This window comes from Athalia rosae, chromosome 4 (assembly GCF_917208135.1).
Source record: "Athalia rosae chromosome 4, iyAthRosa1.1, whole genome shotgun sequence".
In the NCBI taxonomy this organism is placed as follows: Eukaryota; Metazoa; Arthropoda; class Insecta; order Hymenoptera; family Athaliidae; genus Athalia; species Athalia rosae.
Genome location: NC_064029.1, coordinates 12,417,392 through 12,434,199, shown reverse-complemented (window position 1 = coordinate 12,434,199; position 16,808 = coordinate 12,417,392). Strand labels below are relative to the sequence as shown.

General features: G+C 44.8%; 1 protein-coding gene and 1 pseudogene across 1 annotated transcript; both read left to right on the top strand.

Annotated features, from left to right (window-relative positions):
* Positions 1–132: 132 nt before the first annotated feature.
* On the top strand, positions 133–2,361 carry LOC125500688. Its single transcript, XM_048654296.1, has one exon. The coding sequence runs from the start codon at positions 133–135 to the stop codon at positions 2,359–2,361; it is 2,229 nt and encodes a 742-aa protein (XP_048510253.1).
* Positions 2,355–4,341, top strand: LOC125500778 (annotated as a pseudogene).
* The last annotated feature ends 12,467 nt before the right edge of the window (positions 4,342–16,808 follow it).

Sequence of the window (16,808 nt, the reverse complement as noted above, 5' to 3'; positions counted from 1 at the left end):
ATGTGTGCTTAATTGCGCATATGTACCGATTGCTCGCGTCTCGTGGATCTCACCACCGGCAGACCACAAAGCTGTAACAAACGTTACTGCAGTACATGTCGCTGTCAACGTTCTTACAATCACTTCTGTTACATGGCACCGTTGAAAAGCGTGGACAAGCCCGGTCGCTTTATATTCATATTCTATGATTTCGAAACGCAGCAGAATGTCCTAATCGTTGGGGACACCTCGACCAATATCCATATTCCGAATCTCTGCGTGGCGCAGCAGGTGTGTACGGAGTGTATCGGTGAAGCCGGAGTAACCTCAGGCTGTTCGGCTTGCGGTATCGTGCGCGAGTTTATTTTCCAAAGAGATCCCGTCAGGGAATTGGTAGAACTGGCGACAAGACCCGTCCAAAATTTTTCGCGAATAATTTGCATCGCGCACAATGCACGCGGGTTGGACGCGCAGTTTATTCCACGCTATCTCGTTGAAAACAACAAAACTCCTTCGAAGGTAATTCTAAGCGGTAGTAAAATCGTTATGATGGAGACTGGGCATACGCGATTCTTCGACTCCTTGGCATACATGCCGATGTCTCTCGGGTCACTGCCAAAGGCTTTCGGGCTTCCGAATGGCACGGTTAAAGGCTTCTTTCCGCATCTTGTCAACACACCGCAGAGTGTGGGCTACGTGGGCGCGCTACCACCCGTCGAAATGTACTCACCGGACACTATGAGCACCGAGACGAGAAAAGAATTTGACGACTGGTACCGCGAGGCACAAGAACAGGGTTACAGCTTTGACTTTGACGAGGAGCTTGTAAAGTACTGTAGGTCGGATGTAGACATTCTCCGTCGCGCGTGTATCGCATTGCGAAATATATTTTTGGAAAGCGGCAAAGTGTGCCCCTTCACCGAGAGTACAACCATAGCGTCCGCGTGCTCCGCGGTCTTTCGGAAAAACTTTTTACAGCCGGAGCGTATAGGCATCCTACCGGTGGGAGGATATCGCTTTGCTGATAACCATTCGCGAAAGGCTTTAGACTGGTTAGCATGGGTGAAACACGAGTCGCAGCTAGTCATCCGTCATGCCGGTAATTCGCGCGAGTTTAGAGTACCCGAGACGGGGCGTGCGGCGAACGGGTATTGCGTAACACCTGATGGCGTGCGGCGAGTTTTTGAATTTCACGGGTGTATCTGGCACGGCTGCCGTAATTGGTTCAAAATCAATCGCGATTGCCGATCCGTGAGCGGAGTGTCGCTCGACAAGCGTCACGAAGAAACTGTTGCAAAAACTGCCCGGATGACCGCACTGGGATACCACGTAACCGAAATGTGGAAATGCGTTTCCGATCGTCTCCTGAAGAACAATGCTGAGATGAGGGCGTACATTGCGAGTCACTCGACTAACTCGCGTCCCGAGTCTTCAAACCCGCGGGATGCTTTCTATGGCGGACGTACAGGTGACACATCGTGTTATCACGAGGTAAAAACGGATGCGGACGGAGTCGCGACCGAGCAGATACGCTATGTCGACGTGTGCTCGCTTTACCCTTACGTCTGTAAGAATGGTCGATACCCGGTGGGACATCCAGTCGTCTACGTGGCCGACGAGTGCCGCATGTTAACGGGGATAGGCGGTACGGACATAGCAAGGGTCGACGGCTTGGTGAAGTGTACGGGCATACCGCCTCAAAACCTATACCACCCAGTCTTGCCGGTGCGTATGCACGGAAAAATGATGTTTGCCTTGTGTCGCACGTGCTGCGAGAACCTCGAACAAAACGGCTGTCGGCATAGCGAAGAGAAACAGCGGGAGTTCGAGGGTACGTGGGTATCCGACGAATTGAGAAAAGCCGTAGAGAAGGGCTACCGGATTTTAAAGATTCTGGAAATCTGGCAGTTTCAGATTACTTCTTTTGATTCTTTCACTCGGCAAGGCGGCCATTTCGCAAAGTATATAGACACGTTCCTCAAAATCAAGCAGGAGGCCAGTGGCTGGCCTGCCGATTGCAAGGACGAGGCATCGCGCAATAATTATCTCGACGAGTACGAGAGAGTAGAGGGAATTCGGCTAGACCGTTCCAGAATTTCAAAGAATCCCGGTCTGCGCTCCGTGTCTAAGTTATGCCTGAATTCGTTTTGGGGGAAGTTTGGACAACGGGAAAATATGACGAAAACGGAGATAGTGAATACGCGTCAGCAGCTATTGGAGTTAATCACCAACCCCGAAGTCGTGGTATCGGGCATATTAATAGTAAACGATACCGTACTGTACGTCAACTGGTCACACGCCGCGCAAAGCGTTGGACCGTCGCCTCTATCCAACGTCGTTATCGCCGCGTATACGACTGCCCAAGCTCGCTTAACCCCTTAACCTACGATTTAGATTCGAAGATGTTGGGCCGAAATTGTATACAAGTTCGCGCAGCGTTCGGGACGTTCGCACGACTTGGGTACACGCCGATCCGGGCAATTGTAAACATGACGGACATCGCCCGTGGTAGAGCGGTCGCGGTTTGTAGATAGCACAGACAAGACTCGTGATGTATTTCTATCATCTCTTCGTATCGTAATTAGTTTCCAGTCGTTCTTGATCGCATTCGCACGTCGAAATTTACGTTCATAAATTCTAGAGAAGCAAACCCACAAGATGTTCTCTAGAAAAAGATTTTGTGATGAAGATAGTGAGAATTGTGCTATTAATTTTGCTAATGAAAGTGACAGTAGTGACGAAATATGTAAATTTCGAAGAAAGTATAGGCGAATAATTGTTGATGATACATCCGATGACGATCAACTACCAGAGTCCTGGGTTTGGAACGAAAGAAGAAATAGTCCAAAAATCTGGGACTATACAATGACTCCTGGCATAAGCGAGGCAGCCTTATGTCAATTAGGAGGAAGTAGAGGAGAATTTGATACATTTAATCTAACATTTGATGATATATTTTGGAACAATATTGTGACTGAAACAAATCAGTATGCAAATCAACTACGAGAAAATCCACATACAAGACGAAAAATTGACGAAACCTGGTTTCCTGTAGACTCTACCGAAATTAAAAGATATTTTGCATTGACGATAATAATGGCACAGATAAAGAAACCAAGAATCCAAATGAATTGGTCGAAGAGGGCTGTTATCGAAACACCTATATTTAGAAAATCAATGCCTTTGAAGAGATATCTACAAATTACAAGGTTCTTGCATTTTTCAAACAATAATCTTGTTGCCAATACAGATAAATTGAAGAAAGTTAGACCTGTGATTAATTTTTTGAACCAAAAATTTAAAGAACTGTATATAATGAAAAAAGACATTTCTATTGATGAATCTCTTATGAAATTCAGGGGGCGTTTATCTTATAAGCAATTCAACCCATCCAAAAGGGCAAGGTTTGGCGTAAAATTTTATAAATTATGTGAGTCCGATTCCGGATATTGTTACGAATTTAAAATATATACCGGCAACGATAAAATAAACTGTAAAGATAGCGCTTCAGAAAGTGTTGTGAAAGAGCTTTCTGAGTCAGTGCTGCACAGGGGTCACACTTTGTACATAGACAGTTGGTATTCTTCCCCAAAATTATTTATGATATTATCACATAAATACAAAACAAATGTAATTGGCACAGTACGTTCCAATAGGAAGAATATGCCAAAAGATTTGTGCAGTGTAAAATTAAAAAGGGGGGAGTACGTAATAAGAAGCTGCAACCGAGTACTCGCACTGAAATGGAGAGACAAGCGAGATGTTTATATGATGTCGACAAAACATGAAACAGCCGAAATGACTTCGCAAGGATCCAAACGCACTCTAAAGCCAAACTGTATTACAGAGTACAACAAGGGAATGAATGGAATTGATCTCCAAGATCAAATATTAGCATGTTTTCCAATAATGAGGAAATACATGAAAGGATACAAAAAAATTTTTTTTTATCTCTTTGATATTGGCCTGTTTAATTCTTACATCTTATGGAAAAAACTGAATGATGGAAAGAAACAATGTTATGTCGATTATAAGATCAACATAGCCGAATCTCTACTGAAGAAAATGCCAAAACCGATTTATAAAGAACGAGGCGTATTATCTTCCGGAGATGCGCCAGACAGACTTTGCGCGAAGGAATGGGCGCATTTTCCAAAGCACATTGATCCAACACCCTCTAAATTAAGACCGTCAAAACGTTGTACAGTTTGTCACAAAAATAAAAAACGGAAAGAAACAACGTGGGAGTGTAAAAAGTGTAAAGTTCCGTTACATGTACCAGAATGCTTCGAAAGATATCATACCGTTACAGATTACTAATTTTGTATTTTGGAGTTTTGTATAAATAAATATTTTGTAATACTTGCGCCTACCACAATTATTGCATCAGACTGTAAATGCGTATCAAATATTCCACGTAATATTTACATCGGGCCCGATCACCGTCCGCGGGCTATGCCCGTAATATTTACTTCTGGCCCAATCACCGTACGCGGGCTATGCCCGTAAAATTCGGGTTTGGCCCAACCATCGTACGCGGGCTATGCCCGTCATTGTAGGTTAAGGGGTTAAAATTGTACGAGTATCTCGAACTACTCGATAGACGCGTACTCTATTACGATACGGATTCCGTAATTTACCGGCGAAACATGCTCGATCCGAACGAGTACGAACCGCCAACGGGAAATTTCCTCGGTGATCTCACGGACGAATTGGAGGCATACGGTAAGGGCTCCTTCATTTACGCGTTTGTTTCGGGGGGTGCGAAATTCTACGCGTTTATGGTACGGCGACCCGACGGCAGTGACGCGAAAATTTGTAAAATCAAAGGCATCACGCTGAATCACGATAGCAAAAAACGCATCAACTTCTCGGAAATTAGGAGAATGGTTGTGGAATCAGCGGATCCCGTGCGTCTGGAATACCGCGCTATTCGTCGGACCGCATTGCACGATGTTGTCACGCGAACGGAGACGAAAACCTGCAAACCCGTCTTCGTCAAGAGATTCCGCCGCCCGAATTCATTCGATACGTTACCGTACGGGTACAAAGACGGAAACGGGGGGTAAACAAGTCGTCCTCAGGCACGTGGAATGAGGACCGCATGCTTCGTGAGGCTCGCTCTCGCTCGACCTTTCTCTTCATGAATAAAATTTAGGTACATCACGTCAACGATCCAAGACCACGTTTCTACCCTTCCTGTCGTCAGCTTCGTTCAGCTCTTCGTCATATAAGTACAGCGGCCGGGGTGCGACACGATCAGAATCAGATTCACCGAAGACAATCGAGGTCACGCACGCACGACCGAGAAGGAAGAGAAGGAGAAGAAGGAGAGATACACGGACAAGCAATCTCAGTTGCATCAAGACTCCGCTAGAGGTGAGACAGCGTTCAATAAACACTGACAATGTACGTACGTACACATAACTTGATACGGAGATCGCAATTAGTCTGTAGTCACGCTGTAGCGGAGTGTCGGTTTTGGCTCAGCGTATCAGGGTACGCGCGTACGTATGAGCTTGTGACGTACGCGCTCCGCGGAGATGAGCTCATTCGTAGACGTGTGCTAATACGAGCTCATGGCCAGCACACTCCGCGTACCGCGCGTGCTGGAGTGAGCTCATGGCCAGCACGCCGCCGCCGCCGCCGCCGCGTGTAATAAGAGCTAATACAGTCGATAGGACTATGTTTGCAGAAATTTGATTCACCCGTATCCTTTTTACAGCGAAGCGACGCTAGACGATGACTCTGGATACACGTTGGAAGCATCCGTTCTCTGCCATCGTTGCAGGTTCATCGGGCTTATGGAAAGTCCAATTTCGTGAAGACTTTCTTAAAACACTGTGATCGGATGTGCGATGCGAAATTCACTCGAGTCATCTGGTACTACGACGAATGGCAACCGTTGTACGAATCCACCAGTGGTATAGAATATCGTGAGGGTTTACCGCAACACACTGACTACGACGGCGACAAGAGTCCTAAACTGCTGATCATCGACGATCTGATGCGCGAAGCGTCCAACAACGTAGTCGTCGATTTATTCACCAAAGTTTGCCACCACAAAAACCTCAGCGTCTTTTACATCACGCAAAACCTTTTTCACCAAGGACACGGTCAACGCGACATTTCGTTAAACGCGAACTGTATAGTATTTTTCAAAAATCCTCGGGACCGTGGTCAGATACAACATCTCGCGCGTCAGGTCTGTCCAGAGAACCCACGGTTTCTTCAAGAGGCCTATCACGATGCTACGGCCATTCCGCACGGATATCTGCTACTCGACTTGAAACAAACGACCCCTAAAAACTGTCGCTTTCGGACGAAAATATTTCCTACGGACGAGAAACACTACGTATACGTTCCGAAAAAGGATAAAAAGTCGAACGGAACAGGTAAAGTCCCAGTCATTCAGCTGTGATGCCGCAAGAAGTCGTCGGGGAAGCAGTGCCAGCTTTGGCAAGACAAACACCGTCGCTCTGCAGGCTCTGCAAAAACTAAATCCTACCCAAAAATTGGCTTTGCTCCGTACCGCTGACAAAACGTTGGTGAGAGATATTTGCGAGTGCGCTCTCAATGTCTTGCTGGGAAACGTGAAACTGTCGCGCGCCCAGAAAACCCGTCTCGTTCAACACAAGCAAACGCTTCGTCAACTGGCCAAAAAGCAAGGTAGTTGGAAGAGTAAGAAAAAAATTTTAATTCAACGAGGAAACGGATTTCTGACTCTCTTATTCGCACCGATATTAGGGACTCTGGCTTCTAGTCTGTTTTCAAAGTAAAAAGAAAAATCACAGAGAGAGAGAATGGAGCATGCAAAGAAGATGGTTTTAATACCGGCGGAAACGATTGAGAGATTTCCACCTCGCGTCAGCGAGAATACGACTGCGGAAGTTATACCGCCGACGACGAATGACGCCGTCGACAATCCTGTCTCGAGACTGGACCAGGAGATGAGAGTTATCTTGAACTCAAAGTCGGAGGACAACGCGGAAAAGTGGAAACTCTACCAGCAAGCGATGCAGCGGTATTTATTTTTTGCAAACGAGGATAGAAAGCCGTTGGAAGTTCTGATTCGCGATAACGGAGAAAGCAACACGGCGAGCCGATTACCCAACGAAATACCGAGAGCGGTTGCGAAACGGGAGTATCAGAAGATAGTAGACGCTGTTCCGAACAGGTATGCTGCGAAAGCGGGACTTTTGATGCGATTGCTGACGATGAGCGACGACACATCTGCGCGTTTTGGATGGGATGTGTCCGGTGTTGTTTCAATCGACGGAGTAATCATTCCTGGTACAAATATTGTCAATCTGATCAATCACACGATGCGCTCGAGAAAGACATTTGATCCCGCAGGAAGCATACAGTTTGCACGGTTTCTCCACGCGATTAATGTGCCGCGAGAGTGTGTGGGAAATGATGAATTTTGGAAAACTATTCGATCGTTTGACGAGACGCGAAGAAGCCTCGTTCCGAAAAGGAGAAGACCCGTCACCACCGCCACCAGCGATGAAACCGATGAGACGGCTAGCCCGCAACCTCAAGTTCCAGTAACGCGTTGTCGTTCGAGAGAGACCAACGTGTCTCCGGGATCCCCCTATTCGGGAGTACGAAATTGGAAAAGACTGCGCTTTTCGAAGTGATGCAAATGCTCGAAGAGATCTATTACGACCCAGCACACCCTGCGGGCTACGCGGGTGCACGAAATCTGGAACGGGCGGCTCGCGGTGAAAAGACTCGAGCGATGGTGAAGAAATGGCTGGCTGCACAGGATACGTACACTTTGCACAAATCCGTGCGAAGAAACTTTAAAAGGACAAGATACGACGTTTCCAACATCGACGACGTGTAAGAGGCTGATCTGGCCGATTTGAGCTCGATAGGAAGAAAAAATAACGGACATCGCTATTTACTCGTGGTCATCGACGTTTTGAGCAAATACGCCTGGGTCGTACCCCTGAAGTGTAAAACAGCCAATTCCGTAGCGGAAGGATTTCAACACGTGCTAACCACAACCCCACGTAGACCTGTTTTACTGCAGACCGACAAGGGAAAGGAGTTTGTCGGACGAACATTTCAAAAGCTTCTTTCGGACAACGGCATACGATATCGCACTACCCGCAATCCCGATATTAAAGCGGCTATCGTCGAACGCTTCAATCGCACACTGAAGAAGCGACTTTGGCGTTATTTTACGCATAAAAATAGTCAGCGCTACGTAGACGTTTTACCACTCATCGTTCAAGCGTACAACGAGACACGTCACTCGAGTATTGGTATGTCCCCTGCCGAGGTGACGCTAAAGAACGCTGCAAAAGCGCGGGCTTACATGCAGAAGCAGTATCCAGCACGTCGTATCGGCAGACCCCAATTTCGCGAAAACGATATCGTGCGAATCAGCAAAACCGAAGGAACTTTCCAGAAAGGCTACGAGGCAAACTGGAGCGAAGAATTGTTCAAAATTCGCCGAGTACTCGCTCGCGCACCGATTGTCTATGTATTAGAGGATCTCTTCGGCGAAGAAATTGACGGTACTTTCTACGAACCTGAGCTTCAGCGTATCGAGAAAAGAGGTCCCGATGGCGATGCCCTCCAAAATTGAAGAAAAAAAAAAAGAGACAAAAGACTGGATCAACGGTGTCGTCGCAGTCATTCGTTCTGCGTACGTTGACGCGGAACCTCGCAAGACACGCCAGTGCGATGGCAAAGGACCACTTTTACATCACACTTCCGAGCAATAGCTCAGTCCCCTTTCTCCCGGACAATCGTTCCTGCTGCTACATCACGCAGATACCACGCGCGATCGCGCTAAGTGGCGAATGGGAGGTGGGACTCGCGGAAATTCATTATCCACTAACATTTTCACAAGATTTCTACTCGGTTGCCGGTCAGGATGTATCGTCAGATTTCATCCTGCCGAACATCCCGTCGTGTCGAATGTTTGTCCACTGCGATCTCGTCGAGCCCCGTATAGTCGGTGATGTACACGCTCCGCTTCTACGAGTCGTACACGCCTGCGGGGAACAACACTCAATACGCGGCGAATCTGATACGAAAATTTTCTCGCAGCCACACTACCTACCGCTGCTTCACTCGAACTTCCGCACCATAGAGATTAATATAAAAGATCACACTGGAAAATCCATCCTATTCGATCACGGGACACTGACGGTAACGCTTCACTTCAAACGTGTTCGTTGATACGAAAGGGGTAGAAGATGAAGAAACAGACTATATGGTTGACTACGCGGAACATTATGAGAATCAACTCAAAGGCGGTGGTGGTACGGGAACTTTTTATCGCGGTGTGCCACATCAACGAGGTCACGGTATCGGTAGTTTCTTGGGAGGATTATTTCGCAGAGTTTTGCCGTTACTGAAAAGTGGAGCGAAAGCCGTTGTAAAGGAGGCCTTGCGAGCAGGGATGAACGTCATGGCTGATATGGAGAGCGACGTACCCTTCATAGAAGCCGTTAAATCACGGGCCAACGAATCGGGGCGTAATTTGCAGAAAAAGGCCCAAGAAAAACTTACCAATCTTATGCAAGGCTCCGGGTATGAAGGGGCGCTCACAGGACCAAGTAGACAAGTCGTTGGTCGCCCGCGGTTATCGTCTCGTCGCAGCGCAAAAGGTTACCAGGCGGGAGAGGAATTCGAATATTAAGAAGAGCAAGAAGAAGACGAAGACGTCCCGTACCGCGTCAAGTAAGAATAGAGGGCGAGAGAAACACTCCAAAAAACGAACCGTGAGGGACATATTTGAACCGGCGTAATTTGTCGCACTATATCCGTACGATGGCTTTTCTACACGCGCGTTCGAGTGAGTGCACGAAATCCGAATTGGATTTATTCTCTGTACCTCCGACACAAACCTCGATCAAAAGCGGACAATGGATACACTACAAGCCGGTCTCGTCTCTAACCGATGACTCTCCGATCGAATTCGCTGTACCGGGGCACGGTGACGAGTAGATCGACCTTGTCCACACTATGCTGAGCTTACGCGTACAATTACGCCGAACAAAAGAGGAAACAACCGCATCAGCGAGCAAGGACGCTTCTACTACACCATGGGTGACCTCTATAAATAACTTACTTCACTCAATGTTCAATCAAGTGGATATATTTTCCAATCAAAAACCGGTATCACCAGCCAACAACTCTTACGCCTACCGCGCCTACATAGAGACGCTGCTGAATTACGCACCGTACGCTAAACAATCGCATCTTACGGCTGGACTGTGGTACGATAACAAGAACGGCGAAACAGATATTTGCGAACCGCGTGGAAACGACGTACTCTTAATGAACGGTTTCATCAAACGCAACGAAATCATGCGAAACGGACGCGTCGTAGATTTGATCGGAAATCTCCACTGCGACGTCTTTAATCAGGAAAAGTTTTTACTGAACGGTGTGGAACTACGAGTACGCCTCGTACGCTCGAGAGATAGCTTCTGCCTTATGGAAACTGAAGCGCTGCATACTCTACATATTCTAGAAGCATCTTCACTCGTGCGCCGGGTAAAAATCAGCCCAGGTATATTGCTGGCTCATGCAAGAACTCTAGCCAAGGGTACGGCAAAATATCCGGTTACCCGAGTTGAAGTCAAAGCCTTCACCATTTATGCCGGCGTGCAGGCTGAGATGCTGGACAACGTCATACTCGGACAACTACCGAAACGCGTCATTTTGGGGCTAGTCAGCAACAAGGCTTTCAACGGTGACAGAAAACGGAATCCCTTCAACTTTCAACATTTCATGCTGAATTATCTATCGTTGTACGTCGACGGCATTCAAATACCCTCAAAAGCTTTGCAACCGAGCTTTGGAAAGAACGGCGTATACGTCGACACGTATCACACTTTATTCTCTGGAACCGGAGTACATTTTCTCAACGAGAGCTGCGGTATCGGACGGCTACACTACGAAATGGGAAATTGTCTCACAGCATTTGACCTAACGCCTGATCTTGCGGCCAACTGTTCGTCTCACTGGTCACTCATCAAACAGAAACACTCAGGATTAAATTACGCTTCGACGATGCACTCAAAGAAACTATTAACTGTATCGTGTACGCGGAATTCGACAATATTATTGAAGTCGATGCATCGCGTCAGGTTGTCACAGATTTCGGCGGTTAGCCCGAACGCTGACAAAAAAAAAAAAAAACAGACGGAGCGACACGTGTTGGGATCACCCCCGAACAGAAGCATAGTGGGAGGTACGGCTCGACGACTTTAAAAAGGGCAGTTTCGTATTCGAGAGAAACAGTCAAGTGCTTCTCACCATCTCGACAACATCTTCATCAGCGATGGATTTTATCGTAGATATCCAAGGCTTCAGGGATGTTTACGGACGTTTCTTGCCGAAAGAAGTGGCATAAGTTGCACTCGAGAATCCGTACTTTTCTCACTGGGTCGTACAACCGCCATACCCGTTTACCGATCTATCGGGGAAGGAGCGTGCCGTCAACAATTACGTGACCTGTTCTGTGACCGTGATTGGTTCGAAGGAGACATAACGCTGCATCAACTTGCTACCAATTTACGAGAAATCGCACGCCATGCCCATCGTATCATCACACGCGGTCGGGAAAAAGCCAAATATCTACAGGACATCACTTCGCGGGAAATCATGAACTTGGAAGAAGTCGACTGCCCCGTGTTCGCTAAATTAGATCGGAGCAAAGAATATTGCTTCTCTCACGGCGCTAAAAAAGAGGAATTCTACGCGTGTGCTCTAAACAACGTGATCAGATTCAAGAATTGGATGAATTCGAGGCGTATCACAGGAGACTGCCACAAAGCGTACCCGCAGAATAATAAGACATCGCGGTCTTCCACCAGAGACTCTCCCTCGCCAATAGTATCCGAGCATCAGTCTCACGCATCGAATTTACCCGAATCCTCGGTGGACGACAGAGCACCCAGCAGTTCTACCCTTGTATCAGTCGACCAAGAACCTACGTACGCCACGGTAGTAGACACATTCGGTAGTATGATCGTCTCCGATACCGAAGATGAACACCATTCAAATTCTGGATGCACTGCCGGCGCTTCAAAGCGGAACTCGCGGGGTTTTTGCCGCGGATCAAATCCCTCTTGTTTGGACAGCACCAACAATCATCGTTGCAAACACCGATGATCACACGAGAGGGGGTAGCCACTGGGTGGCGTTCTACGTCAGTCCCACCGGTCATGGAGTCTACTTCGACAGTTTCGGAATGCCACCGCTCATACCACATCACAGACGAACACTGCGACGCAACTGCAGAAGACTCCACTGGAACGTCAAACAACTTCAAAGTCTATCTTCGGACGAATGTGGACAATACTGTATTATGTTTGTGCATTTTATGGCTATTGGTTTTACTCTTGGGCAGTTTGTGGATATATTCGATAATGACCACAAAAACAACGACCGCATCGTGGCTGAATTTTATGAAGGGCTGACCTCCACTGATCACTGTAACAATGTATCTCGAGTGCGAACACCACACTGCATTCAGTGCTGCGAAGCCAAAAAACTGTCAAAGAACGACAGACGATAGTTTCTAGTCTTCTCATGTTGTACAAATTCTCAACTTTTTCTCATTTACCATTAGAACGTAAGCTTTAGATTTATAATCACCAAAACTAGTGTACTTATTTCTTACAACGCTATAAGAAAAATTAAACATTACTTTTACCGATAGAACGTAAGCTTTACATATAATCACCAAAAACTATTGTACTCATTTCTTACAAAACCCACGAGGTAGAATGAAATATCAATCGTAAGTTTTTAAAAATACGTGTCGACCCAGAGTTTTACTACTTGTTCCCTTCCTCCTTCTCCTCCTCCTCCTCCTCCCTTACCACACACCGATATACTTTGCTACGGACTCAGTCACCTGCTCGATCAAGTACGCAACTTATTACCCAAATAATCAACGCAAACACCCACCCTCTGTCAAAAAACAGGACGAGGCAAATACCGCCATCCCATGCCCCCGAAAAAAAAAAGCCAGCGTGACGTCACCAGAACCAAAAGCAGGCCCCAAACAGGGAGAAGAGGGGAAGACGCCCGCTAAAGACCCGACGGAGGGGAAGATGCCCCAAAAAGACCCCGGCGGAGGAGTAGGGGTAGACGCCCGATAACCCACTAGGCGAGGGGATGGCACCATAGGGTGGAAGAGAGGGGGTTTGTTGTGATGCCCCATACCCGACCCTATCTACTTTCGTCGATGCCAAGAATTCATGAATTCCGCGATTTTCATGGTCTTCGTCATTTTCGGATATTTTACTATTTCCATTGTTCTTGTAATTCCCATTTGTTGTACCATTTTCGTGAGTTTTACGATCCCCACCAATTTGACTTTTCCCGTCAAATTGGCAGTTTTGATTGTGTTCGTAATTTTCGTCGATTCCATCATCTTTGTCAATTCTACGATTCTTGTAGTTTCCGTCATTTTCGGCATTTTCACAATTCCCGTTAATTTTGCCATCCCCATCGTTATCGCGATTCTGCTCAGTTTCACAATTTCCATCGATCCCACGATTTTTGGTCATTGTCTGATTTTCATCGTGTTCGTCATTCTTGTCGATTTCATCATCTTTGTCGATGTCAAAAATTCATCAATTTCGCGATTTTCGTGGTCTTTGTCATTTCTGGCTATTTTCTCATTTTCATCTCTTCAAAAATTTTCATCCATTGTACCACTTCTGTCAGTTTTACGATTCCCACCAATTTCATCGACCCCGTCAAAGTCACAGTTCTCATTGTTTTCGTAATTTTTGTCGATTCTATCATTTCCGTCAATTTCACGATCCTTGGAGTTCTCGTAATTTCCGGCTATTTTACATTCTTCGTCAATTCTGCGATCTCTATCGTTATCGTGATTTTGCTTAGTTTCACAATCTCCCTCAATCTTACGATTTTTGGTAATTGCCTGATGTTCATCGTGTTCGTCATTTTTTTCAATTTCATCATCTTCGTCGATGCCAAGAATTCATAAATTCCGCGATTTTCATGGTCTTCGTCATTTTCGTATATTTTACTATTCCCATTGTTCTTGTAATTCCCATGCGCTGTACCATTTTCGTTAGTTTTACGATCCCCACCAATTTGACTTTTCCCGTCAAATTTTCAGTTTTGATTGTGTTCGTAATTTTCGTCGATTTCATTATTTTTGTCGAATTTACGAGTTTTGTAGTGCCTGTTATTTTCGGTTATCTCACAATGAACGTCAATTTTGCGATCACTATCGTTATCGTATCTTGCTCAAGTTCACAATTTTCAAAAATCTGACGATTTTTGGTAATTTCCTGATTTTCATCGTGTTCATCATTCTTCTTAATTTCATCTTCTCCGTCGATGCCGAGAATTCATCGATACCGCGATTTTTATGGTCTCCGTCATTTTCAGTTATTACACTGTTTTCATTTTTTTTGTCATTCTCATCCATTGAACCGTCTTCGTCAGTCTCACGATCTCCACCAATTGTACTGTTTTCGTCGAATTTGCAGTTCTTATTGTTTTTGTTCTGTTCGTCGAATCCATCGTTCTTGTCAATTAAACGATTTTTCTAGCTACCGTAAATTTCAGCTTTTTTACAATTTTTGTCAATTCGGCGATCCCTACGTTATCGTAATTTTGCTGAGTTTCACAATTTTTATCAATCTTACAATTTTTGGTAATTGCCTGATTTTCATCGTGTTCGTTATTCTTGTCGATTTCATTATTGTTGTCGATGCCGAGAATTCATCAATTCCGCAATTTTCATGGTCTCCGTCATTTCCGGTGATTTCCACATTTCCATTTTTTTTGTCATTTTCATCCATTGAACCGTCTTCGTCAGTCTCGCGATCCCCACCAATTGTACTGTTTTCGTCAAATTTGCAGTTCTCATTGTTTTTGTTTTGTTCGTCGAATCCATCATTCTTGTCAATTGAACGATTCCTCTAGCCACCGTAAATTTCAGCTATTTTACAATTTTCGTCAATTTGACGATCCCTATCGTTATCGTGATTTGGCTGAGTTTCACAATTTTCATCAATCTTACGATTTTTGGTAATTGCCTGATTTTCATCGTGTTCGTTATTCTCGTCGATTTCATCATTGTTGTCGATGCTGAGAATTCATCAATTCCGCAATTTTCATGGTCTCCGTCATTTCCGGTGATTCGCACATTTTCATCTTTTTTGACATTCTCATTCATTCAACCGTTTTCGTCAGTCTTATGATCTTCACTAATTTCACTGTTCTCGTCAAATTTGCAGTTCTCATTGTTTTGGTTTCCTTCGTCGAATTCATCATTCTTTTCAATTGAATGATCTTCCAAGTTCCCGTGAATTTCAGCTATTTCACAATTTCCGTCAATTTTGCGACGCCAATTGTTATTGTGATTTCGCTTAGTTTTACAATTTCCATCAATCTTACGATTTTTGGTAATTGCCTGATTTTTATCGTGTTTGTCATTTTTGTCGATTTCATCATCTTTGTCGATGCCGAAAATTTATCAATTTCACGAGTTTCATGGTCTCTGTCATTTTCGGCCATTTCACAATTTCCGTTAATTCCGCGATCCACATCGTTATCGTGATCTTGCTTTGTTTCACAATTTTCATCAATCTTACGATTTTCGGTTATTGCCTGATTTTTGTCGTGTTTGTCATTTATCTTGATTTCATCATCGTTGTCGATGCCAAGAATTCATTAGTTCCGCGACTTTCATGGTCTCCGTCATTTCGGGTTATTTCACTATTTTCATTTTTCTTGTTATCTTCTTACATTGTACTATTTCCGTCAGTTTGACGATTCCCACCAATTCCACTTTTGCCGTCAAATGAGCATTTCTCATTGTTTCTGTAATTTTCGGCGATTTCATCAATTTTGCGAATTTGACGATTTTTTTAGTTTCCGTAATTTCCGGCTATTTCACATTTTTCCGTTGATTCTGCGATGCCCATTGTTATTGTAATTTTGCTTGCTTTGACGATTTTCCATTAACCTCACGATTTCTTGTAATTGCCTGATTTTCATCGTGTTTTTCATTTTTGTCGATTTTATCATCATTGTCGATGCCGAAAATTTATCAATTCCACGATTTTCATGATCTCTGTCATTTTCGGCCATTCCTCAAATTTTGTTAATTTCGCGATCCACATCGTTATCGTGATCTTGCTTTGTTTCACAATTTTCATCAATCTTTCGATTTCTGGTTATTGCCTGATTTTCATCGTGTTCGTCATTCTTGTAGATTTGATCATCTTCGTTGATGCCGAGGATTCATTAATTCTCATGATTTCCGTCATTTCGGGTCATTTCACCATCTCCATCTTTTTTTTCATTTCTATTGATTGAACTGTTTTTGTTAATTTCACGATCTTCACCAATTTCACTTTTCCCGTCAAATTCGCAGTCCACATTGATCTTGTAATTTTTCCGGATTTCCTAATTTATGTAAAGTTCACGATTTTCGTAGTTCCCGTCATCTCCGGCTTTTTCACAACTTTCGTTGATCTTCCGATCCTAATCGTTATCGTTATTTTGCTATGTTCCTCGATTTTTATCAATCGCACGATTCTAGATATTTGCACGATTCTCATCGTGTTCTATATTCTTGTCGATTTCATCATTGTTGTCGATGCCGAAAATTCATCAATTCCGCGATTTTCATCGACCCTTTTGAATGCCTCCAAGTTTTAATCGCAAAGAAGTGAAATTCATTGAACTCGTAATATTGACGGAAATTCAGAGGATAATGAAATCCGAAAAATTAACGAAAATAGTAGAATTAGCGGAAATGATAGGATTGACGCAAATGACGATGTCGATAAAAATTG